The 27,803-nt window shown below is 41.9% G+C and overlaps 2 protein-coding genes across 2 annotated transcripts; both read right to left on the reverse strand.

Moving 5' to 3' along the window:
• Positions 1-390: 390 nt before the first annotated feature.
• Positions 391-1,340, reverse strand: LOC134078804 (transcription factor LBX1b-like). Its single transcript, XM_062534960.1, has 2 exons — positions 1,043-1,340; positions 391-851 (listed from the first exon to the last, which is right to left on the reverse strand). The coding sequence occupies exons 1-2, from the start codon at positions 1,338-1,340 to the stop codon at positions 391-393; spliced, it is 759 nt and encodes a 252-aa protein (XP_062390944.1).
• A 6,807-nt stretch (positions 1,341-8,147) lies between these two features.
• Positions 8,148-27,633, reverse strand: LOC134078816 (cytosolic phospholipase A2 delta-like). Its single transcript, XM_062534967.1, has 13 exons — positions 27,553-27,633; positions 26,731-26,873; positions 24,392-24,593; positions 22,597-22,702; positions 22,212-22,364; positions 21,153-21,242; positions 15,838-15,861; positions 15,541-15,655; positions 14,908-15,089; positions 14,508-14,591; positions 14,255-14,409; positions 13,935-14,100; positions 8,148-8,945 (listed from the first exon to the last, which is right to left on the reverse strand). Exons 1-13 carry the CDS (start codon positions 27,622-27,624, stop codon positions 8,773-8,775), a joined length of 1,665 nt encoding a protein of 554 aa, XP_062390951.1. The 5' UTR covers positions 27,625-27,633; the 3' UTR covers positions 8,148-8,772.
• Between the last annotated feature and the right edge of the window lie 170 nt (positions 27,634-27,803).

A 27,803-nucleotide genomic window follows, 5' to 3' on the forward strand; every position in this document is an offset into this window, starting at 1 on the left:
GATAATGATGTAATAAAAAAGCAAACCAAACCTTACATTTTCTTTTTTCATGATCTATTTTATTTCGTTTTATACAACAAGCATCAACATGATTACAAGACACATAAACAATCATTTACATTAAATTATTTTTTAACCTCATGAGTCATGACATAAATAAATGTAGGCAAGAGTTTTTGTTTTATTATTTCATTATATAACAAAGCTATGGTGACTTTTTGTGATAAACTGAGCGAAATGTGCAAGAGAGAGAGAGAGAGAGAGAGAGAGAGAGAGAGAGAGAAGGCTAATTTATCAGCGAATGAATATCGAGCTCGATAGGCCTAGGCCTAGACATAGGCTTATGTATACAAGGCCTGTAGCAGTTTGATTTTCAAGTCATTTTTTCATTCAGTCATCTACGTCAATCTCTTCGTCCTCGTCGTCTGAGCTTTCTTTACAAGCTGTGTGGTCTGAAAGTGGAGACATGGGGGGCATCCGAAACTGCTTTTCCGACGGAGTGTCTGGTGACCGGTGCCCCGCAGTCCCATTGACCAGTCTCTCCAAATCGGCCAGTTTGTCCAATTTCTCCAACGGCACACTCCCAATGGCTGTGGCCGACTTCACGTCTGCCTTCAGCTCCTCCAAGTCCCGCTTTAACTTGGCCCTTCGGTTTTGAAACCACGTAATGACTTGAGCGTTCGTTAGACCCAGTTGATGTGCGATCTGGTCCCTGTCCGCTGGAGACAAATATTTTTGGAACAAAAATCTCTTCTCCAGGGCGTAGATTTGATTGGTAGTGAATGCAGTCCTGGACTTTCTCCGCTTCTTGGGGTTATGCTGTTGGGTATAGAGTGTCAAACAATCCCTTCCTAGAAATACAACAGAGAGAGAAAACATGAATGTATGAATGAAATATGAATGACTCATCTTGATATTTAGTATAGCCTAATCATTGAACCACATCAATTAAACAAATGTAATTTATTCATAATCATTGATCCACATCAATTAAATATGGCCATTATATGGAATTTAAGCACAGGTTGATTGATTAGCTTACCTTCTACGGATCGGAGAACACCCACTTCAAGCCCCTTAAAGGTTTTGCTGGCGAGTTCTTCGAGAGCACACAGTGGAGCTTTGGCGACAAGTGTCCGTTTGGGCAGGTGCAGCAGGCCGAGGCCAGGTAGGCCTGCATGTTTGTCCGCAAAGATAAGTGCTGTCCCTCTTTTCACTGAGGGTTTGCTGAGTATGTCCACTATGCTGAACGGCGTGAGCGGCTTGTTAGAGGATGCGGGGGGTGGAAGATGGTCCAACGGAGAGCGCCTCTCCTTTTCTGTTGCAGTATCCCTGGACATCACGAACAGGACCGATGACCGACGCGCCGGTGCGGCCAGAGATAACAAGGAGGATAAATAGTTTTAAAAAATCGAAATCAAAATTAGGCCGAGACTGTTATTACCGATAGACTACCATGTCGTCACCAGTCTCACCAAAAAGGCCTTTACTTATTTTCCAGGTGAATGAGACTTTAGTCTGAAAAATGTTTCAGCTACAAAGTCTGTTCACTTGCACATATGCATGTCCCTGCTTGATTGGCTGCGTCTGTCTGTGTGTCCTCTTTCAGGGTCTGCAGTTCAATGGGGCTCTTTGCGCAAGGCGAACTCCGTTAATTAGTTGGCAACTTGGCACTAAGAAGTGGAGGAGGAGCCAACATGTCATGAGTTCAGTGCATTGGAATAAAAGTTTCTCCTCAAAGACTGGCTTGTTAGATGAATTAATTATAGACCTTTGGTGGCATAGTTTACATAATGCAGATCCAACAACAACTTAAAACACTTGCTATATATTTTTTTAACTGATTTTGATTGTCCCAAATAACCTCTTGTTCCCAGATGCAAATATAGAAGATTTCAAGATGTTTTAAATGCAATCAACATCTAAATAATGAGACATAATGGCTCAACTCTTGAACAGTGGTGCAATTATTTAAATAAAAATATAAATAATAATTCATCAATTTTGTTAATAATATTGTTCCTTATCCTTATTATTATTATTATTATTATTATAATTATTATTATTATTATTATTATTATTATATTATTATTATTATTATTATTATTATTATTATTATTATTATTATTAATAATAACAATATTATTCTTATTAGTATTATTAACTTTATTAACATTATTAGTGTTGCTGTAGTAGTAGTTGTTGTTTTTCTCATCATGTTTTTGTCTTTAGCAGACCATGATTGATATGATCTAAATCCTTTGCGGCTAGTTTTTGTGACATATAATCATGATAACAACAACAACAATGAATACATGAACAGCATTAATAATAACATGGTATCAAGAGCTACATCAAAGATCCTTTAGAACCGTCCCTGGCTAAATTTTGAGTGTGAAATTTACTTGCTGAAAATCCTTTCACATCCAGAAAATCAAAAGAAGTTGACAATTTTGACAGTTAAGACAGTACTTAATAAATAAAATTGGTTTATTGGTGAAAACAGAAATGACAGACCAGCTCATGATAAGCTAGTTTTCTATGTGGATTAAAATCTGTCCTTAGCCGCTAGAGTCATAAGAAGCATGACCGATCGTTTAGCTTGAGGTTTTGCGCTGACCTGTTGGGTCGGCCCTTACTGGTCAAGGCTTTTGGAGAGTTATAGGGCAATCTGAAGAGGAGGTAAAGATTTGTTACAGATGCAGGTGCATATTATGTATGAAAATATTGCAAATTGTGCATTTTTGCCATCTAGTTAGAAGAGAGAGAGAGAGAGAGAGAGAGAGAGATGTAAACAATGTTAAGTTGATTATTAACATGTTATACTTGTAGCTTTGGCAACAATGACTTGACACATTCATGCCAATAAAGCAATATTTGATTTGATTTGAGAGAGAGAGAGAGAGAGAGAGAGAGAGAGAGAGAGAGAGAGAGAGAGAGAGAGAGAGAGAGAGAGAGAGAGAGAGAGAGAGAGAGAGAGAGAGAGAGAGACATTGTTTGTATAATAGCCTATGCATTGCTGGCACAACTTAGTAGCCTACACCAGATTTTCTTACAGAAAACACATTTAATTTATTGTTATCTCATGTCACTTTCACTGCAGTTGTTGGAATTTCTTGTAATAGATTTCTATTCCCGCAGCTCACAGTCTTTAACACAAACCAAAGCTGCATTTGAACATAAGGTCATATTTATAGCTTGAATGTGGCTTCAAACTTGAAGACTTGAAGCTGAGTCGATATGTCCTTGAAGTGTGGTTGTATTGTGTTTACATTTGAGTTATATTGTTTACATTTGACTTGCTGTTTTTTTTTGGAAAGGATGTCGCCTCCTTTATGTAAAAAAAAAAATAACACATCCACAAAATAAACCATGAAACACACTCTCTCTCTCACACACACACACACACACACACACACACACACACACACACACATAATGGTCCTTGAATATTTTAATCATATTTCATTCCTGGGTTCATATCCTCATGACCGTGCTCAGGAGCTGGACCTACCTAGCTGTGTCTCCTTGGCAACATAGTCGGCATAGTGATTTGTGACTGTGTTGGCATGGTGAGGCGGGCAACACCTGGTTCCTTGGAGCAGACAAATGTGGAGGAGACCACGTCCGCCGAGGAGACACACATGGAAAACATGTGCTGCCATTGTGATTGAAATCAGCAGCAGCGCAGACAGGGGGGACACCCCATTGTGGAGAGCGTAGTCGCCACACACACAATCACACACATATAGGCCTGCACACACACACACACAGTCTCTCTCTCTCTCTCTCTCTCTCTCTCTCTCTCTCTCTCTCTCACACACACACACACACACACACACACTCACACACATATAGGCCTGCACACACACACAGTCTCTCTCTCTCTCTCTCTCTCTTCTGTCTCTCTCACACACACACACACACACACACAGACAGACATAGTCCACACACTTTCACACACATATTTTCCAGCAGAGCCACACACACACACACACACACACACACAGCAATACACACACACACACACACACACACACACACACACACACTCACATCTCACACACACACACACACGCACGCACGCACGCACGCACGCACGCACACACACACACACACACACACACACACACACACACCCTCCTTCTCCCCTCTCCCTATACCCCTTGCTGTGTCTCACCCTCGTCTGTGTGCTGTGTGCTGGGGGCCGGGGGGAGTGTGAATTAGGCCCTGGAGGGCTGCGGTTCACCCTCCGCATAGAGCTGCGGTGACCTCTCCGACTTCCTCCATGCCTGCCCAGTCTGCTCCGTCTGCAATGGCGGCTCTGGGGAGGCTGCAGGCGTATGAATAAAAATCAGCCGCAAACACAGCGGAAATCTGACAATAGATTTGTCCCCAGCAAACGCTGACACAGTCCCCGCGGTCCCGAAAGGATGGGAGGAGCCCGGTTATTCACTGGCATCCATTAACAACGACCAAACCGTTCATGAAATATTATGGTCTGGCCATGTCACAAAGTCATAAAATGTTTTCATTCCTCTTTGGTGGCTTTGTTTGTTACTCACTCAGTTATTGAAGTACTGAAGATCTTGATAAATAACAACATTGTAAATGTGTAAATGATGGTAATGGCTCATAAGTAATAATAATCAATTGGGCAATTGGGCTCATTCATCTTTTTATCTGTCCTCCCTTCCTTCCTCGGCCCTCGTTCCCACTGATCTAGATAAACAATGATGGGGATGCAGCAATGGGATAGTCTATCCAGTGTTAGTTATAGATCAGAGAGGCACACTGTATCAGGACACACATGGCCCACTAACCCTGCTGCCCTTGTCCTACTGGACAGACTTCATGTCAAGGTACAGACAGCACTGGATAGGTGCTGGACCATACGCTTAATGACCAAAGGCCTCTCATGTGGAATTCTTTCATTGTACTGGCCAATCGCTGTTTTCCATTTACAGTTGTGCTCATAACTTAATGAACTCATGCTAAAGTTGACCAAAAAGAGGAATAAAAAGATATCTTTTGTAAATTGATCTTACAGTAATGCCATATAAAAATAAGGAAAAATCCAACCAATTTTCTTTGTGAATGAATAATGTAATTCCCCTTAAAAGACAGGGGCATCATATACACAGCCCTATGATAGATTCCCATAACAATAACAGATTTTAATTTTAAAGGCCAGTTATTTCATGGATCCAGGATGCTATGCATCCTGATAAAGTTCCCATGGCCTTTGGAATTAAAATAGCCCTACATCGTCACATGCGCTTCACCATACCTAAAGATAGATGGGCATGGTTTTATTTCAGTTAGCCTAAAGAGTTTGTTAGTTTGTTGGTTTGATTTGCATTGAGAGATGATCTTATGGAAAGAACCCCATGCCAATCTCTACATCAGTATACAGTATGCGTTTCCATAATTCCCCACATCATCCTCCCTTTCTCTCCTTTCCTCTGTCTCTTTCTCTCTCTCTCTCTCTCTCTCTCTCTCACACACACACACACACACACACACCAAGTGCCCTCTTGTGGCAGCAGTAATTCAGTTCAGAGAGCAATTTTCTTTTTTTTGATCTTTTGAAAACGTCTCTCTCCCTCCCTCTATTCTCGCCGCTTCAATGAGACAGTGATGAATCAGCTCCTCCTTCACTCACCCGACACTTTTATGAACTCCCAGAGACAATCGCCGGAGCTCTCCCTGCACCACCCTCTCCCCACCGCACCCCTCCCCACTTATCTACCATTGTCTGGGGGGAGAGGAGCGCAGCAGTAGGGGGGGTCTGGAGAAGGTGATGTGCTGCTGAAGCACTACTACAGTAATGTGGTGAATTGAAGGGAAAGTTACCCATTAACGTGCCCCTCGACCCTTTTGTCTGCGGGCCTGGGCCTGTCGACAGCAGGCCCTAGTTGACTTTTTACACTTACTGATGAGAAGTGTGTGTGTGTGTGTGTGTGTGTGTGTGTGTGTCTCTGTGTGTGTGTGTGTGTGTGTGTGTGTGAGTGTGAGAGAGACAGAGAGAGAGAGAGAGAGAGAAAGAGAGTGTGTGTGTGTGTGTGCATGTGTGTGTGTGTGTGCACTTTCTCTGATCAACATTGTTGAACATTGCTGTGCTATATGGAATATGCATACTACAACATACATATTGCATTACAGCATGCAGTGTATGTTGTTATGAGTGATGAGAAGTATGTGCGTGGGTGTATGTGTGTGTTTGTGTGGGAGAGATAGATAGAGCGAGAGAGAGAGAGAGAGAGAGAGAGAGAGAGAGAGAGAGAGAGAGAGAGAGAGAGAGAGAGAGAGAGAGAGAGAGAGAGAGAGAGAGAGAGAGAGAGGGAGAGAGAGAGAGAGAGAGAGGTAGGGAGAAAGTGTGTGTGTGTGTTGTGTTTGCGTAAAACTCCCTCCTGGGAAGGTGGATGGAGAGGCGATGGATTGAGGACGGCATCAAGATGCAGGCTGGACTGGAGGTGTCATGATGTGACTGATGGAGAAGGTGCTAAACCAGCTGACCACACACACAATGGTCACCACGCTGTGTGATGCAGTCTGGCACATGAGTGGGTGGGCATTCAGTGGATGGAAGGAAGGATACCTGGAAATGATGGATGATTTATGGGCTCTCTTTAAGTGAAGTGTAGAGAGTTAGTGTAGGTCAAAGGTTACTCACAACTTGACCCGCTCTGAGTTAGCAACTGCTACTGCAGGCAGCCCATTAGAATGTGTTGTTTCCTGATCATTAGTGGTGTGTGTGTGTGTGTGTGTGTGTGAGTGAGTGAGTGTGTATTACGGTGTGTGTGTGTGTGTGTGTGAGAGAGTGAAATACTACTGCTCTCATTCATTTAAGTTATTTGGAAGTTTTGCTGCATATAGGGCTGAAAGCTGACGTTGTTAGCATTGTGATTGTTCTCGCTGGAAGGATCAGGTGTTTTGAAGGAGTGAGCATTTGTCTTCTAAGGAACTGAAACTTTGTGTGCAATCATCTCCAAAGTCCAGTCCTTCATAAACAGATAGCCTACTGTAACTAGGCAGAATCATCAAATCTGATGGCAGGACATTTGACAGGCGCCGCATCTGCACATGACATGATGAGATGACCGGCACCAGATAAAACAAGCACATATTGGTTCAGCATGCCCTGGACAAAGGTAGAGGTTTGACTGGACTGTGCTCTACCCAAAGGTGAGGAGGTCTTATTGAGTTGAGATTTTGCACATGAAAGTTAGTAAGTCTTTATTTATACAAAAGGGAGATATTTCTGGTTAAGCTGGTTAGTCCTGATATACAATGAGAGTAGGGATGTGTTGGTGTAGCTGTCAATTCTTAAACATGAATTTATATGACCAACTTTTATTCCAAATAAAGTTCTGTAAAACTGTGGCATTCACTGAATAAAAGAAAATGGTCATGACATTTTTACTGAGGGCAGAACAAAATATCCACGCAAAAAAATGGTATTGTAATTACTATTTTATGTGTTTCTAAAAACACATAAGGATTGCAGTCCATTTCTGCACCAAGATGACAATGTCAGGCATTAGCAACAGTTATTTTTGAGCAAGAGTAACACTCAATGGGTGCGTTTCATGTAGCGTTTATACGTCCTCCCTCGCTCCTCGATGCCTCGATCCTCACTGATCTACATAAAGAATGATGGGGGTGAAACAATGGGATAGTCTATCCAGTGTTAGTTATAGATCAGTGGGAACGCCCCTCGAGGATCGAGCATCGAGGATCGAGGAGGCATAATGAGAGGCACCCTATATTGTTCTGGACCAAAGTAAGCCCCATCCAAACAGACATGTGTGTATCAAGTGCCCCCTGGTGGCAGCAGTGGTGCAGTGTTTGTTTCTCTTCTACCCTCTACTTCCTTAATGAGACTGTGATGAATCAGCTCAACCCCCATTCACCCGACACTTTTATAAACTCCCAGAAACAATCACTGCGAGACTAGAAAAAACACGGTAGTCTATTCATGGTGATACAGTATATTAAAAAACCCCAGAAAAAAACAGAAGCAAACAGAAGCAAAGACCATCAAAATAAAATCAAAACATAACAAGACACTCACTGAGACTACAATAACTTCAGTCCTGGGCCCAAATTGACAAATCATCTTAATGCTAAATCGACCTCTTAATTAGCAGATTTGGGAGAAACTTTTTTTTTGGAAGAGTAATTCACAAACCATGTAAATGCTAAAAGTAGCATCCAACTCTGAGAGAGCTTAGAAGAAGTCAAGACCTGTAACTGCAGTCTACAAACAAGCTTGTGTATGCAAAATGAAGTAAACCATAGTAATGAAGCGCTTATATCTTTCGAGTTGTCATTTTCCCTAAGCGATAGTTGGTCTCAGTAGCTGTGTTAGCTATAGGTTTTAAGAAAAAACTTTTAACTAAAAATGTTTAGTGTGATTTAGGATACTCTTAGTGGTAACATACAATGTTTTTAAATACAGTCCTTGATTCCATGTATTGTTCCTTCATATCAGCATGACAGTGCAAACAATATTAAAAATAAACATAGAAATAGTGATACATTTCATGACAGAATTGTTTTTTTTGCCAGACATTTCATAGACATTTCATGTTCTGCTATTCTAGAATATAATTTGAAAGGACAGTAGTTGAATGGCATGAGTAAATATTTGTTATTGTACGGTAACTCATTATTTTTTCCCTCTTGTAAATAAAGAGGTCAGACTGACACAATTTCACGTACAGTAAGTGCACGTTTATACTAACTGCTTCAACAAAGGCCGTGGAGTTATTTCCGTTGCTTGCGCCGCTCCACAGCTTTTTCCAACTCAATCAGGATTATGTCTCGGTTCATCTTCACATTTTCTGCTGCCAATTTGGCCAGGTGATTGATTTTTATGTCGGAGTCAGTCAGGCTGAAGGTTGAGTATTCCATCTTTTCCATTTGAATTGTTGCCCTATCTGTAGATTGAGATAAAGAGCGTGTGAAGTCAGTAAGGTAAGGTGGCTCTTGTAGACTGGTAAAACCTGACTCATTTAATGGGGAATGTTTGAGATATGGCAGCAGGCTTGACCACATTTTAATCACAGCACTTTTAGTCAGCCAGTTCACTTTGGGGGACTTGAATAACTTTAACTATTTTGTCTTGTTGAGTCCCCCCTCCTAAGGAAGACAATAAAAAAAAAACAGCCTGACCAGCTAAAGGTGGTTTGCTGGTTGACCAGCTTGTTAACCAGCTTATTTGACCACCCTATGATGGTTAACCAGCAAGACCAGCAAAACTCTCGCGAAAACATACCTTCAGCTGGTTTACCCAGCTTACGATGGTAATTCAGCTGGTTTTGATTGTCGTACCACCTCAAGCTGGTCATTTTAGTTGGTGTTGCTGGTCAACATTGCTGGTTTTTACTGGCCACGCCAGCTTATGTTGGTCATTCTAGAAAACCAGCTAGACCATCTTTGTCAAGCTTGACAGGCTGGTCACCAGCATGACCATCTTAAACCAGCTGTATCCCACACGACAGGCTGGTCACACCAGCACAACCAGCTTCCTCAGATGGTCACGCCAGCATGTCTAGCTGGTGGCCTAACCAGCTACACCAGCAAAGACCAGCAATAGCTGGAAGAAAACCAGCAAAGCCCAGCTAAAACCAACTAAAACCAGCTACCAGCATAAGCTGTTTTTTTGCTGTTTTTTTTCAGCAGGGATGTCTTTAAAACCTTGGGCAAAGAACATTAACATGGTCTGGGCCAAAGAAAAAAAACTATTTGGAATAAATTGGGAACCTTTAAATTGGAAAGCGGTAAATGTTTGAGAAAATGTGTAGCCAAATCTACAAGAGATGAAGAGGCCGAGGAGATTAAAAATCCAACAGATGTCCTAAAAAACACCACAGCACCAGATGGTATGCTGGAGATCAACTTCAATATCTGAATTGGCATATTATTATGTATTTATTAACGACAGGTAATAAACTGGATACAACTTCACTAACTGGCAGGCAGGCATCATTCTTTATTTGCTCTCTCCGTTACTCAGTTTTAAGTGTGAAGTGTTTTATAACACATGTATAGGTATGTAATAATTACTAATAAGTAGTAACTGTTACCAGAAATAAAATAATGGTAGCTTTAGATTAGTTGTTTTGTGTGTGATTTGGATTGTTGTGATATGCTCTGAAGTGTATGCTTAAGTTAAGAACACTGTAAAGTCAATTTGGAAGCCAAACTCCTCGCAGACATTGAGGCTGGACTGGAAGCTGGAGAGGAGGCCATGCTGTCGGAACAGCAAAAAGCTGACCTAACGAAAACCTCAAGTGACTGTGAGACGAAATTGAAAACAATCAAAAACCTTGTCCAAGACACATTGTGGTCCAGTCATGGAGCCCTTGAAGTGTTGACTGCGCTGCAAGTGGCAGAATCAGCCTGCAGGAACACCACCGCAGTTGACCTTAGTAACAAGCAAGAGGCGTATGAGTTCATGCTTACCCACCTACAAACGCTTGCAAGGTCAGCAAAGGAAGCCCACAACCGCTGGAAGAAATGGATCCCCAGTGGCCAAAAGAAAGACCTCCAAGACCGTCTCCAGGAACTTGAACTAACGGTTCCCAAGCTCATTCTTAGGAAGGCTGATTTCATTCAGGAGAGGCTGAAGGATGAGGAGAAGAGAAGACCAGCGCCAGTAGCCCCCCCCAAATCTCCCTGTAGCAACTATCAAGTTAAAGCCGACAGCCCTACCTAAGTTCTCCGGAAACAGGCGTGATTTCCATAGATGGAGGAAGGATTGGGAAGCACTGCAGAGGCAAGGTGAGCCGACTGGGTCTAAGGAGGTGAAAAAATTCCAGTTGTTGGACAGCCTGGAAGAAAAGATCACCAGAGACCTTCGACTCACCGCCTACAACACGGCAGAAGATGTTTTCCGTGTCCTTGAGAACCGCTATGGTAACCAGACCGCCATTGCTATCGAAATTGTGGAGGAGCTACAGAGGATGCCAGCTGCAAGGAGTCATCAGCCAAGAAAGATTGTGGAGTTGATCCAAGCGGTAGAGAAGGCTCTGCAAGACTTGAGCGATCTAGGAGACACAGGAGCAATAAAAAATCCGCTGGTCATAAAGTCCATTGAAAGCAAGCTTCCAGACTCCCTGAAGAAGGAGTGGCTCATGTATGTGGCAGATAGTCGAAATGCTGTGACCCATAACAACCGATTTGACACTCTGTTGGCATTTCTGAAGCAGCAAGAAAGGATCTATGAGCAGCTGGAGCAACTGATGGATGAGCCAAGGAGTGAGGCCAGATCTGAGCCTAAATATGCCAATACAAGGGCCACCGAGTTGGAAGGTTCCCATTCAGGATGTGTAGTGTGTGGCGATTGGAGACATGGGACCAAGCTGTATTTCTGCAGGCAGTTTCGGACATTGAAACCAGTGGAAAAAGAAGCTGCAGTAAAGAAGCTAGGAGCATGTGAGCGGTGCCTCGACATCCATGACGACCTGGCATTGTGCAAGTCCACCTTCCTCTGCAAACATCCAGACTGCCAGGATGGACATGGCTTAGAACACCATTATTACCTGTGCCCCAACACTTACACAACGAGAGGTACAGGCCAAAAAAGGAGTGGACGTGATCCTAGGGAAGGAAAGGAAGAGTACACTGCTAGCCAGGAGGACTTCTTAAGCAAACTCTCCCCCGAACTTGCAAATCAGTGCAGAGATGTCTTTTCAAACACTGCATCAAAGACCTTTAGCACATCAACGGAGCAATCAAGCCTCCTCAGGGGAAATGGGATACAAGAGTCACCGGTCATCATGATGCTTCTTGACGTGACCGCAAATGCGGGGCAGAAAATTGGGACTTTGATCGACCTGGCATCTGACACAAATTATATTACACAGGGCTGCGAGCAGGCTGAACCTGAAGAGTGAAGAAATCACCCTCATCGTCCATGGTGTTGGAGGGATGAAGGTCCGTGTAGAGACGAAGAGGTACCTCTTAAAAATCAGAGTGAAAACCCCCAAAGGCACCCTTCAGTCTCACCAGCTCCTCTGTTACGGAATGGATCACATTGCAGATGTCCACAAAAGTGTGACAGCAAGGCAACTGCAAAGGTTCTTCCCAGACGTCCCAGCTGATGAGCTTGAACGGCCCAAAGAAATCAGCCTACTGATAAGCCACCGTGAGGGTAAGCTGGCACCTCAGCGCATCAGAGCAATTGGAGATCTTGTGCTGTGGGACGGACCGTTGGGGAAGACCGTCGGAGGCACGCATCCAGACCTTTTTGAGAGCATTGCCGTATCCGCCCACACATCCAAAACCCATTTTGCTAGGTCTATGAGAACAGCTGCAGTAAAGTACGCGGAGCCGCAAAGTGGGAGGCAGGAGTCCTGTGAAGTTCCAGATGGAAAGGCGAAAGCCAGAGTTGGAGCTATGGTCCTCCCAAATCAAGGCCTTGGCTACATTGTTGGAGATAACAAGCTGCGCGTCACCACGTCAGTTCATTTTCCTAAAGGGAAACGAAAGATGCGGCTTGGGCAGAGCCTCCTTCAAGAGCAGATTTGGCCTCAGACCACAAATCCCCTGGCAAGGAGGAGACCACTCAGCCGGGCAAAAAGGTTCCTTGGACCAAATCAAGCCGTAAGGAGACCAAAGTGGGAGGAGAGACAGAGACCCTGCCTTGATGAGGCAAAGGAGAGGACTCAAGCACAGCACTCCACCAGGATGTCCGGCGCCTCGTCCTGTTGCCGGTTGAAGAGCAAATGGCCCACTGGAGTCAGATGGCCTAAAGACGACTCAGGATTTCAGTTTGACATGAGTGGCGACCTTCCCAGTATGAAGTCCGGAAAGCTCGAGTGGGAGGTGTAAAGTCAAACTGCATTGAACTGGGATTGATGGGGACAAAGCTGCATGAGTAAAAGAAAAGAAAAGAAAGATGGGGGGAAAAATCGTGGTGACTCTCACTTTCAGTCGGGTTAGCAGAAGGGAATCTGCTAATGTATTCAATCAAATACGTTTACGTAGCGCTCAGGCTGCAACGTCACGAGAGCGACGTGTCCGGGACGCAGGTGGCTAATTAAGCACTAACCGGGAGTGAGTAGGGTGAACAACAGCACGCTATTGCAAACACTGAAGCAAACGCTGGAAGAAACGCTGAAACGAATGCTGGATAACAACCTGCATACAAGAAGTTCTGTGCAATTGAGGATATCTAAGCTTTGGAGAGACGGCCGGTAAGACATTTATACCACCTTCAGGAAGATATGTTTGTACCAAACGCATTCCTTTAGCTATTGTGATACTGGCGTCCGTGGTCTCATCTGTTGCCCATGCTTTAAGTTAATTAAGGATTCTGATTCTATGCTTAGCGATTTCAATGATGTTTGACAAGTTGCGTAGTTGTTTGTGTAACTAGGTGCAAATGGGCCTGTGGAATTTAACCTACGGTTTGCACTTCGTTAGTTTAAATCTGGAAGTCTAATGGTGGTGGGCTTGTGTATTGCTGCTAATCTTTTTTATATTGACGGTGATGTTGTGTATTGAGTTTCTATGTCGTTAATGAGCTATTTATAGTTACATTTTATCTATTGTGATTTTTCTATTGGAGAGTTATTTGCACTTTAGAACTGGCTTGGCTATTTAAATATCTATTGTTGGATGTGTATTCTTATCTTATGTGTTTTTTTTTGTCTCTATTTTTGTTTGTCTCTTTAAAGGTTTTTTACCTGATGAAATGACTAAAACAATTGAATGGCTGCTAAAGTGACTACTACATATGTCTGCCTCTGAATTGAAAGAAAATAAAGAGAAAAATAATAAGGAGGAAACCAAAGCACCGTTGTATTGTGGAGTCATTGAGTGGAATCCAGCACTAAGAATCTCCATAGATGTCTTTCCATTTTCAAGTTGAGGAAGTTTGCACAGAACACTAGGCACAACTTGACAAACACATTACTCACTTTTGCAGTTGTCCATGTTAAAGAGGGGAATGTGGATTACAGTTGGTTTGCCTCTTTCTTCAAAAACATAGAAGGACTTTGGGTGTTTAGGGTCCAATTGTGTAAAGTGCACCGTGGGGAACGGATGGTGGTTGATCTTTGCATAATGACTGGCCACCCTCAGTGTCTGAGTGGAAATAATTTACGTTTTAAACACCGAATCACAATAGCAAATTTAACCAAGCAGTGGTGTGTGTATGCACACACACACAGACACATACACACACACATATTTGCCCAAATTGTTAATAAGATGACATAACATGACTGGGTGCTTTCACCTGAAAGGGTTTACCCTCACTGAAGTCAAAGGATATGATGAGATCTGTGTTTCTGGCTGCTCTCAGGGCTGACGGATATGGAGAGTTTAGATAGAGGCCTGCATCTATCAGATGCATCTGTTCCTCTTGAGTCATGTCCTTAGGTACGTCATCATCTGTAGCAACATTCCCCCACAGAGGACAGAACATTCATTTAACGAAGACAAAGGTCATTTCTTTGCACTTGTCAAGCCTTCAAGTAAAGCAGTGTCACCTTGAAAGTTGTAGAGGAAATTAGCCACAGTTCCGAAGTTCCAGTCAATGAACAATGGCATCACATGCCGCATGACCCACCACACTGAAAATCAATTACATTTGTGTAAGTGTTTAAAAACGGTACTCTTCAATTTTAGATGGGTTTTTTTTGTGATGATACCAGAGAGGGTTAAAGCGGATCTTTGATGATACTGCATACTGCATAGGTCACACACCTGCACCAAGAGTGGAACATGACATACGGGAAAGCCAGAGAGTATAAATATCAGTTAATTATGTGTCTGAAAGTTAGGTAAGAGTTAGAAGTTCTTTAATGTTGACATATAGGTTTTTTAACAGCTATAGGTTTCATTTTTTTTTAAGTGTGCCTATAGGCATACTTTCTTGCATCAGCTTACCATCACCCAGCCAGCCATCACCAGCTAGGCCATTAACTTGAGAATGGTTGTGGCCCCATTTGTCTATTGAAGCTATCAGTTCATCAGAGATGGTTTCCACAAGTTCCTTCCTCTCTCGGTCAGTCATGTTTCTCCAGGTCTCTTGCTCTAGACCTTTGAGGGACAGGCTGAAGTCGCCAATGCTTTCTAGATGGCAGCAAAAAAAATAATTTCTACTTTTCAGATGTGTAAATGGTTGGTTGGTAGATACGTAAAATACTATACCCCCGAGGAGATACTTAAAGGTACACTATGCAAGATTTTCACCTTTATGAAGCCAATTTGATGGTAAACAAACTTGTATAGGTGAATCGTTCACTTAGCATAGCTACACAGCATAGTTGTAGCGACTCGCTTCCGAGAAAACCAGCCATGTAATTTCCAAGAGCGGTGGCCCGACAAATTTTGCGAGAATCCTGAATCATTACCTTGTCATACAGTATACTGTAGGTCTTTGGAGAAGCCTGTTGCTAATCCTTCAAATCCACAATGAAAGCCTTTTTTATTGTGAACAGGGGGGATAAGTCATGAGAAGTGTGCTATTTACAACAGCAGAGTAGAATATAAATATGTTGTGACTCTAGATGGAGCTACAGCCGCCTAGAGTGGAGTGGAGCTACAGTACCTTTAAGTCTTTCCAGCTCATAGAGGCTGTGCTTTATGTCCGCATAGTTCTCCATCAAGTCAGCCAGTATGAATGCAATCTTTCCTGTAAGCAAAAGCAAAACATAAAAAAATAAATAAATAAAAAAAAAAGTGTGAATGCTTTATTCAGATTTCTGGTGACCAACAGACTAGTATTCACAAATAATAATGATAAAAATATGATCCAGCATACAAAAAAGAAAGTGAAAGTGAAGTAAACCCCTATAGCACTTGAAAGGCATTTACCTGGATTTACACCAGTTTCTTTCACTGCAAAATAAAAGATACACAATCTAAATTAATGTAATTCTGTGAAAATTGGTAAGAACACACCCATACATAGGCACACACAGACACAAACCAAGCATTTAACATGTACTGTATCCATCACCTATCCATGTTAAAGCAAAGGTGTATCGATTTCCTCCTTGTTTTCCTGTGGTTTACTGTTGAACGGATTACAAGTTTTAACACTTTGAAGAGACTGTGAAGTGTCAATTTTATCGGATACTATTTTGGAAAAAGAGTGTTGCGTTTCAACTTCTGTGTTACTTGTCAAAAAAAGGTTCATACAGTATAAATGGCTTTAATGTGTGTTGTTGTGTTGTCCAATAAAGAAACTGATGTCTTCTTTTATTTCGTTTATTGTCAACTGTATTGTCACACGTGTTATACTCATGTTCTATCACATCTCTACTCTCCTGCTTCCGTAGTAGGCGTGTCCTTAACTATACTACATTTTCCTCCCTTTGTAGTTTTTTTTTTTTCTAACACTACAAAATACATGTAACTCTAACATTGTAGTATCAACCTTTTAACCTGTTGTCTTAAAGTAAAATCTCACATTCTTAATGTTTCAAATCAAATCTTCCATTTCTTTTACTTTAACATAAGTATTCTATATCATAAACATAAACAGAAATACATCTCTTCTGTATTATCAAAGACAATTTTCACATTCTGAAGCGGGCTGGTTTCTTCACAACCCTTCCTGATCTGGTGGTTGGTTGATCTGGTGGTTGAGGTTCTGGTGGTACAATCACAGTGTCTTCAGGAATCTCTACCGCAGGCAGGTGCTGTGTTTCTGATGTATCCTCAGGCTCTCTCATGCCCAGGTTTGGTATCACTGGTTCAGGGATGTTATACTCCAGTGGCAAGGGTGCATGTCGGAGGTGCTTGACATTCCTTATCACGAGAGTTCCATTTTCAGTATTGACCAGTTCAAAAGAAGTGTCAGAAGTATTTCTTAGTATGACATAGCGAGCATCTTTGTATTTTGCATCTAGTTTGCTGTTCTCCAAGCTTGCAATGTGTACAATGTCTCCTATTTTGAAATTATGTTCTTTTGCTCCATGTTTCTTATCTGCATATTCTTTCATTTTGCTTTTGTATTCATCATGATGCTTTCTGATAACGCATTCCTCATTTTCTTCCTTCTCCAAGGTTGGTAGTTTTGTGCGCATATCCCTTCCAAAGATAAGGTAGGCTGGAGTTTCACCTGATGCTCTGTGGGTAGTTGCGCGATAAGCCATGAGAATCTTTGGCAGTTCCTCTTTCCAGTTCTTTCCCTCACATTTGGCTGCCCTGAAGGCCTTTTTCAGGTACCGATGGAAACGTTCTATTTTGCCATTACTCTTAGGGTAGTAGGGAGACGCCTTGATGTGTTTGATTCCACAAGCTTTAAGAAAAACTTCAAAAAGATTTGCCACAAATTGTCTGCCATTATCAGTCACGACCTCTAGAGGGTATCCAAAGCGTGCAAAGATTTTCATCAGTTCACCGATGACAGTTTGTGATGATATGTCTGACAAAACTACCGCTTCAGGATAAGACGTATAGTAATCAATGACAGTCAGTATGTACTGGGTGCCTATCGGACCAACGAGATCTATACCTAACTTTGTCCAAGGCTTTGGAGGTAACTCAAGCGGTTGGAGTGGCTGATCTTCATGTAGTGGTTGATTCAGAACGCAAGCATTGCAATTCCTGATCATCCTCTCTATATCAATGTCCATATTTGGCCAATAGAATTTGTGTCTCAAAAATTGTTTTGTTCTCACTACACCTTGATGTGTTTCATGTGCTATGTTCATTGCTTGTTTTGTTTTACCTTTCGGCAGCACAATCCTGTGCGCCCTCAGGATCAATCCGTTGTGTGTTGATAACTCGTCTGAGCATCTTCTATAAGGTTGCATTTCCTCAGTCACCTGTGTCGGCCACTGTCCCGTTTCTATGATTGAAATGAGTCGTTGTAGTAGGTCATCCTCTTGTGTGTCTTTTCTGATGTCATCGAGTGTCATGGCTGGTACTTCACTTGTGATGACGGAAAGTACTCTGTCCATATATGTGTCAACATATTCATTGTCTTCTGTTACAGACAAAGGCAGTCTTGAGAGAGAATCCGCTACATTACACTTTCCTGCTATATGTTCAATTGTGTATTCAAAAGGGTGCAGTCTCATCCCAAGTCTCTGAATTCGTGGTGGTAACATTGTTGCTTTTTCTGGATTAAACATATAAATCAAAGGTTTGTGATCTGTCTGTAAAGTAAACTTGCTTCCCCATAAGTATGTTCGAAAGTGTTCTACAGCCCAGACGCATCCTAGAGCCTCCCGTTCTATTTGCGAATAGCGTCTCTCTGTGGCGGTCAGTGAGCGGCTAGCATAAGCAACCGGTTTGTTTTGACCATTTGACTGTTTCTGAAGCAGTACAGCTCCTAATCCTATTGGACTAGCATCAGAGATCACAGTAGTTGGTGCATCTAGCTTGAAGTAGGCTAAGCATGGTTGCCTTACCATTGCCCTTTTCATGTCAGAAAATGACTTTTCAGTCTCTTTTGTCCATTGCCATTCTTGACCTTTTCTTGTCAGTCTCCTAAGTGGCTCTGATAGGTTGGCATAGTTTGGAATGAACTTCATCAAAAATCCACATGTGCCTAAGAATGAACGGAGTTGTGCAACATTCTCAGGTCTGGGTGCTTTGCTTATGGCCTCTACTTTCTTTGGATCCGGTTTTATTCCTTCTCCTGAAATGACATGTCCTAGTATTTCAATCTGTTTCAATCCCAGCACACATTTGTCCTTGTTAAGTGTCAATCCTCTCTCTTGGAATCTTTGAAATACTTTTCTCAGTCTCTCTTCCAGCTGATTTTCATCATCTGCATACAGAACCATATCATCCATGTAGCATACAATTCCAGGCATTCCACTTATCAAAGAGTCCATAGCCTTCTGATAGGCTTCAGGTGCTGATGACAATCCGAATGGTACCTTTTTGTATCTGTAACAGCCTCTGTGTGTAATGAATGTTGTCAGCTTTCTTGATTCTGGGTCTAACTCAATTTGCCAAAAACCTTTCCTAGCATCAAGTTTTGCGTATACTTTAGATCCTTCTACTGCTTGCAAAATACTGTCAACAGTTGGGATGCCTTTCTCGAATGACAGCCTTGTTTGCCTCTCTGAGGTCTACGCATAGCCTCATCTCTGCTGTGTCTTTCTTTGGTGTGAGCAGTAAATTTGACACCCATTCAGATCCTTCATTAACTTCTTCTATGATATCCTGCTCAAGCATTTTGTCTAATTCCTGATTCACAGCTTCTTTCATGTGATATGGAATTTGTCTCAGTTTCTGTGCTACGGGTGGTACTGATGTATCCACAGTTACTTTGTGTGTGTAGCCATTCACTTTTCCTAGTCCTTTAAAAAGTCCTTCATATTCTTTGAGCAGATTCTGAAATCTCTCTGCTGAATGTTCTATTGCTTTGACTGTTTCTTTCCTGTTCAATATTTTCAGTGAGAAGCTAGACATCCTTCCTAACAATGCTTCTACATTGCCTCTGATCACATAGACTTCATCCTTTATTTTACTGTCCTTCCAGCGAAGACCTGCTTCAAAGAAACCAATGCATGGTAAAGGTGTTTTCTGTCCATATGCATAAAACTTCTTCGTTGTTGGTTTCAGCTTTGTGTTCCTTTTGAACAGTCTATTGTAAAGACCATCTCCTATGAAGTTTCTGCTACTTCCTGTGTCAATTATCATTTTCACTTTTTGATCATTAATCTGGATTGTCTCTTTGCCTTCAGGATTTATTGAATAAACAAATTCATCTGAGTCATCTGATGTCTGCTCATTCACTACTCTAACAGGTTTTTCTGATTTCCCTTGCTGTGTGTCAGTTTTGCTTTTACTGCTTTCTTTTTCTCCTGTTGAGCTGTTCTTCTTTCTACAAACTCTGGCATAATGACCAATCTTCTTGCAGTACAGGCATTTAGCTGTTCTAGCTCCACATTCATCTGCTTTATGGGAAGACAGTCCGCATCTATGACATGTAGGACCGCTTTCATCATTGTCTGCGTCTGTTCCACGTCCTCTCCCCTTCTTTTCGTAGGCATAGCGCGGTGCGCGGCTGCTCCTATTGAAGTTCACGTGACTATCACTCTGTTTGCTTTCGGACAGACTGGACAGTGCCTTAGCTTCGGCCTGTGCAGCTTCAAAAACTCTCGCTACCGTTAGCGTTATATCCAAAGTGAGCCCTTCTTACTGTAGCAATTTATCACGCAGTCTTTTATTGACACATTTCTCAACGATTTGGTCACGTATCATATCAGGCTCAAGTGCCGCGAAGTCACACGATCTAGCCAGTTCTCTCAGTGCATTCACATACGCATCAATGGTCTCTTCCTGACTTTGTGTTCTTTGTCTGAATTTATGCCTTTCCAAAACTACATTCCTCCGAGGGGTGAAGTAGGTATCTAGAGCGCGCACTGCTTGTGCATATGTTCCTTTCACACCTGGCAGATTTGCAAAAATTCGTTGCACTGGCATGCCTATACAGTGTAACAAAGTAGCTCTCCTCACCTCATCCGCATGATGTATGGATCCACTGGCTATCTCAAAAATGTTGTAGGAGTCCATCCAAAGAGTATATTCCGTATACAAATCTACAGCTCCCATGTTCAGAGGGTTAGGTGGTGATATTTGTGCCATTGTATATCCAACAACTTGTGGTGCTTGCACAGCTCCACGACCGGCGGTCTGACCATCCGTACTCATCTCGTTGCACTAGCCTAGCTAAGATAGCTAACGAGTTCCACTTCTAGAAGTCCAAAGTCTGTTTTGAACGTTAAAATCCGTGTCGTTCTTCTGACCATTTGGATGACTCCTGAATCCTTTCAATCCTCGTCGCCATAAATGTTGTGTTGTCCAATAAAGAAACTGATGTCTTCTTTTATTTCGTTTATTGTCAACTGTATTGTCACACGTGTTATACTCATGTTCTATCACATCTCTACTCTCCTGCTTCCGTAGTAGGCGTGTCCTTAACTATACTACATGTGTATATATATATATATATATATATATATATATATATATATGTATATACATATACATACATACATACATACATACATACATACATACATACATATACATACTGTAAACACACATAAACACACATCAAAGCCATTTATCTAGCTCATTTTCTGTCATTGTGAAACAAAATTATATATATATATATATACATATAAAATGTGCTGAACAAAACCGGTAATGCAACATACCAGGGCTAATTGAATGGATCCAATGCCAGAGAGCGTTTTTCATATACTTTCGGATTTCGACCAAATCTCCCATAGCACATCCACAAATTCCTGCAAAGATCAGGGTTAGATTAATGCCCTCCGATATTAAGATATCTATTTCCATATATTTAGCTGTATGGAACACTTCACCGTTTTTTCATATTAAACTACGTTACCCCTTAACTGAGACGAGTTGATACCTCTCACGTTTCAATGTGTACACTCACTGGCTCTTTGATAGCACTTAGCTATCCCAGTTCATTCATTAGGATCCAAACAGAGATGAAGTTAGAAGCGACCAAACAGCTCCACGTTTTCCCTATTAAAATACAATTACACGAGTAGTCACATGACCAAGTATGGTGAGACAAAATAAAATGTGGTGCATTTCTAGGTAAGAGGGATACCTATATTGTGTGGCACAGTAATATCCTCACTCTTGCACTTTCAGTTTCACTTTGGAGTGTTAAGATATTATTGCGCCGTGTCTAAATGCTCCCAATTGTTATTCCGCCACACAATATAGTTATCCCTCTTACCTGCTTAGAAATGCACCACGTTTTATTTTGTCTCACCATACTTGGACGTGTGATTACTCATGTAACTGTATTTTAATAGGGAAAACATGATAGTGTTTGGTCGCTTCTAACTTCATCTCTGTTTGGATCCTAATGAATGAACTGGGCTAGCTAAGTAGCGCCGCGCACCAGAGCCAGTGAGTGCACGCATTGAAACGTGAGAGGTATGTATCAACTCGTCTTAGTTAAGGGAATAACAGTTTAATAAGAAAAAACGGTGAAGTGTTCCTTTAAATGTGTTCTTTCAGCTAGTGTGACATAAGGTGCAGAATACACACGCTGATAAGGTTAACAACACTGACATACCAGTGATACCACTGGCTAAGACATGGTAAATTCCAGCAGTGTTCTTCCTCGTTCTGGAGTGTATGGTACAACTGGTAGTGCTGGATCAGACCATAGCTTTCATTGTGTCTAGCTATTATTGCATTGGGGTGTTATATAGCAAGCAAATGATAACCTTGCAGTTGAACCATGTCTATTGGCTTCCTCTGCACAGGCTGAACAGGTTTCACTATCCCTCTCTCAAAGTCCTTCTTCAGCTGTGATGTGTCCACGTAAGTTCCAGGCTCTAGGAAGCCAACCTCGTGGGGGCTGAACTCAAACCATATTTCTGTTCGAGAAGAAGAGTTTTGAAGTTTAGTAAACTGTCCAGACAGGAGTAGAAACCTGCCACGTGAATAGCTGGGTGTAATTTGTTTCATATTGATGACGTACAATTTGCTGATTTTATTATATCGAGCACTGATAAAAATGTATCGATGACCTTATTTCTTCTACATGGGGGTTCGAACACAATCCCATCATTTTCTGTCATAAATTCAGCGTGTTTTAAAATATTGCACCTTTTCGCAGTTTTTCCTTAAAGCAATGCTTCTCCATGGCACTGTAGAGTGGGTATGGATTGGTCCCATTTTCATCTTTCTCATCCATCAAAGGCCTGGTCTCCAGCTAACGGGGAAATTGATACAATTTGCTATTTACATTTTATACAGTAATTTCCCACATTTAAGCTGCATTGTGTATAAGCCACAGGACAGTGTTTTAAGTTGAAAGAAACAACACCATATTAACTGCCTCCCTGTATTAACCTTATACCTGAAGACATTTTCCAAAACCAATGTACAGTATAAGCCGCGGCTAATAGTTGGGAAATTACGGTATTGGCATATTTAAGATATCACAATTTCAGTGTTCCATTTCCAGGTGACATATTCATTCATATTCATGCGTTTCAAGCACTTTTTCAGCGCATTGGATAAAGGAACACTCCACCGTTTTTTCATATTACGTAAACTAAGTTATTCCCTTAAAGGAGAATTCCGGTGTGAAATTGAGCTTAACTGTACCGAAACATGTTAAGGTGTACTCACACGTGTTTTAGACGCACTTTCACTCACCCCCAGCATTCTGAACTCCTCCGTTTTCAGCCTAGCTTACAGTAGGCTTGAAGCTATTAGATTGGGCATTACGTAGCCTATGCAGCTAAATCGCTATTTTTAAACCATTAAAAAGGTCCCAAGTAACTCCACACTGCATTGGTAGACTTCTGAGGGTCCTGACATTTAAAACGAGATACTGAGAACTTTGGAAATGCACAGGAAGTTTATTAAAAAAAGACTGTTTACAAGCAGTGCCTTCATAGAATCTCTCCGCTGGGCGCCATCTTGGAATCAAGTCGCGATAAGCCGACTGACGAGCACGAACGAACAGGAAGGACAGGGGAACATATTGCTAAAGTAATTCCATAGGAAATATATAGTTATACTGTCTACATGAGCATGATGAGTAACAAAGCTCAAAATGTTTGCAATATGTCCCCCTGTCTTTCCTGTTCGTTTGTGCTCGTCAGTCGACTTATCGCGACTTCACCACAAGATGGCGCCCAGCGGAGAGATTCTATGAAGGTACTGCTTGAATAAACAGTCTTTTTTTAATAAACTTCCTGTGCACTTCCAAAGCTCTAAGTATCTCGTTTTAAATGTCAGGACCCTCAGAAGTCAACCAATGCAGTGTGGAGTTACTTGGAACCTTTTTAATGGTTTAAAAATAGCGATTTAGCTGCATAGGCTACGTAATGCCCAATCTAATAGCTTCAAGCCTACTGTAAGCTAGGCTGAAAACGGAGGAGTTCGGAATGCTGGGGGTGAGTGAAAGTGCGTCTAAAACACGTGTGAGTACACCTTAACATGTTTCGGTACAGTTAAGCTCAATTTCACACCGGAATTCTCCTTTAACTAAAGCGAGATGACACATAGCTCTCATGTATCAATGCGTGCACTCAATGGAGCTGGCACGTGGCGCTACTTTGATAGCACATAGCTATAGCCATTGAGTGCACGCATTGAAAGGTGAGAGGTACAGTATGTGTCAACTAGTCTTAGTTATTAGTTAAGGGAATAACATACTTTAATATGAAAAAACGGTGGAGCGTTCCTTTAAATGTATTCTTTCATGCAAGCATTAAAGGTCACGTACAGCAAACATCTCCTCACAATCCACTGCCTGTCCCCTGAATACAAAAAAAAAAAAAAAACGCCCACTCTATAGGCCTACACAGCCCAGGCTCATTTTTGACTGAATGTAGGATCATTTTAAAAGACAACAACAACTACTTCATACGGTAGTATGTCTACTTACAGATACACCCTTTATTCTGCAAGTCAGCACCCCCCACACATCAGAGAGGGAAAAATCTCCCTCTGCGTATCTCTGCCTCATCCACTGGACGCCATCATGGAAGGTGACACCCACCCCCTCAGACATGCTCAACAGTGCTTTATTTGTAGCCTCCTCTGCATGCTGTGTCCACTGCGGGTCTTGATACAGTGAGGACATGCACCTGTAACCAACACATATTCACATAGAGGACAGAGTTGCAATTTCAGGTCAAAGTCAGCACAAGGCGCTCTATTGCAATGCTATTGTAGACGGTGGTCATGCATTTGGTCTTTGGTCTGCTGATTAATCTTCATTGGCACTAGCTGCTAATATTGAACCACAAGAGATCAGGACTGGCGATTTCATCTCTGGTTTCAGTTTCGTTTTTCGTTTTCGCTCGTTTTATGCATGCATATTTCTCTGCAGATCTTCCCCGACAGCTTTAGCGTGTATATTTATACATATAGGCTATATAAATTGCAAGTGTGGTTCTTCTTGTTCCTTACGCGTCTCAGACTTCCAGATGTAAACAAGGAGCGATCGTCTGCTGCAGAAACTGCAAGGTTGCAATAGCAGATAGGGACACTGGGGGCGGGAGGAAATATGACTGTTTTCCATGAAACTGGTCAGTCAAGCAAAACAACGATTTCTGAGCGATTTTATGACTATGAAAAAGTTGCATAGGGTCTCTTTAATGCATCGCTGCGAAGATCTGGCTGAACATGATGCCTGCATGCTTAACACAATAGGCTACATGTTTACACTGTCCAGTGTTCAGCATGCATCATGTTCAGACAAATCTGCACAGTGCTGCAAGAATCAAATGACCCTAATTAAATGTAAGGTGACCAGATGTCCAAGACCAAAACCGGGGAAATGGTCCCAAAAAATTTGGAAAAAGGGGGACATTTTCAGTTTGACTATCAATCTGATTGAAATACATACAAGTTTTATCTTCAAAAACGGGGACATACAGTAGGTAGTTTTTCTGTATTTTCCAGGGGACAGGCAACCAAAAACGGGGACTGTCCCTTGAATCCGCGGGACGTCACCCTACCCTTGTGCTTTGGATCCATGGTCGACCAATCACAGCTTCATGCTGCCTAAAACAAAAGCCATGTAGGCCTAGATCTGCCTTAAACTAAACTGCTGTCCCTCATGACTTATACTGAAACAATCCTGAGCACTTCAGGTTGAGACAATTCTTCATGAAGATGCAGACAAGCTAGCTAATGAGTTAGCGATAGTAGCCAGTAGTAAGTGAGCAGAGGGTGTAAAGAAGGGCTATCAAACTTCATTACAAGTGGGCCAGACCATCATAAATAAATACATCTAAATGTAATATGAGCTATATATTTCTTTTAGGTGACCAAAGCACGAACAAGACCAGGAAATGTCGCATTGCACGCTAGCACGCACACAGGTATGTGTGTGTGTGTGTGTGTGTGTGTGTGTTTGTGTGTGTGTGTGTGCGCGTGTGCCGTGTGCGTGCGTGTGTGTGTGTGTGTGTGTGGGAGGGCGGTTGTTCTCTAGATGGGTGTGCATACCATAGCATTCATTCCTGGAGGCGTGCCTTGTACTGACAAACAATAGCAGTATTGTGATGCCTCAATCAGTTGATAACTTGATCTGATAATCACACATCATACACATTATTTGAAAAATAGCCTGGATAAAATGTGTCTTGCATTGGGTGACCAGGCTAAGGCATGTTATCATCACTCTCTCTTGTTCCGTACAAAAGTGACTGAGGGCTAGGCCACTTTACACCTTTGACTTGGAGCGGCACTTTACAGTATATTCCATCATTACGAAAAAAAACATTCATTGCACAATAAACAGTTCAGGTGTGACATACCACCTCTCTAAACCCTTGGAATTCTCTCACTTCCCATTTGCTCATGAATGCACCAATAGTTCAAATGACTCTGTACTCTTAAATAGTCCTTCAACCAATCAGAACAACGATCCTGGTGCACCAGGCGGATAAGCCAGTCTGTGATTGGTGCCCGCAAATTTGTAATGGAAGCCGGAGAGATAAATGTGCAGGTTTCCAGCTAGAGCTGCAGGACGGGCCGCATCTGAATAGCCCCGGGGTAAAGTCACCTTTATGCCATTTTAAGGCCATGAGGAGATATTGTCATGAAAGGAAACTTCTGAATGTGTATGTGAGAGTAACAGAGAAGATATTTGGCTGTGTATCTAATCTGATAGTTTGATGTCGTCATGCTTATTTTGCTATCATATCGTACAAACACAGTTTTGTCATGTAATGTTTTTGTCAAAAGCATTTGTCAAATACCATAACAGACACTGACCATGTGGATCCAGAGACCCCGGCTACATACAGCATGCAGTCTAGGAGATCTTCTTTTCCCAGCTGCTGCAGAACACCAAGGAAGCCGATGTGGGCCCTTTGCCCACCCCCAGAACCCAACACAACCACGCGAGGAACATCTTTCTGAGAAGGAACACACAGCATTGGAGCAGACTTACATTTTAATATATTTTGTTGTGATTCTTTTGTTATGACATTGTTATGATTGGTCTCAAAAATTATATATTTTGGACATAAATGCTACATTTTGGGAAATCGCTATAGCTCCAATAACTGACACAAAGAACTCCAACATTTCCCAATTTACATGTTTGGACAAGTATAATTACAATCTGTACAAATACCAGTGTAAAATAATACAATGATTTTCTAAGAATTGGAACTATATTCTCATTCAGACGAAGTACAGCCATTGAATTTGCAAAAATAACACTGGGGCTTTTCAGGTGCTATGCACAGATCACTACGCCCATCCAAGTAACAGTACTTTGCCTGAATGTGAATATAGTTCCAAGTATGAATATGCTTTGAAAATTACTTTTTCTGATTTTACATTGGTATTGGGATTTTGGGGGGCTATGTGGTTCCCACCCCAGTAAGCTATGCTAAGCTATAGGCTAAAGGTGGCTGTGTCAGACTGAGTTACTGCACGCACAAACAAGAGTGGTAGGCTATGTATCATATTAACGCTAGAGGGTGATGTCAAATAGACAAAATTCCCAAAACGTTGGTGTGTCATTTCTTTAAAGACCCTGCTGACTAATCTGAACACTAATGAATGCAAAAGTGCAGGTTAGCTTACCTCAGGACCTAAAATGTTATGTCTGCGCAGAGCATCCTGTATTACGCTTTGTCTTTCCTTAATGAAATGCATCTCAGGCGTGCTGAGGTCATCTCTAAGAGAAAGGTTTTGGAGGTCAGAAGAGTTTTAATCTTATAAAATCAATGCATTACCTTAACTCATCCTCTGGTTGCCACCATTGTGATTTACTATATTTATTTCTCCTCCTCCTCCTCCTCCTCCTTCTCCTCCTACTATACTAATGTGATAAT

This window comes from Sardina pilchardus, chromosome 1, assembly GCF_963854185.1.
Source record: "Sardina pilchardus chromosome 1, fSarPil1.1, whole genome shotgun sequence".
NCBI lineage: Eukaryota > Metazoa > Chordata > Actinopteri > Clupeiformes > Clupeidae > Sardina > Sardina pilchardus.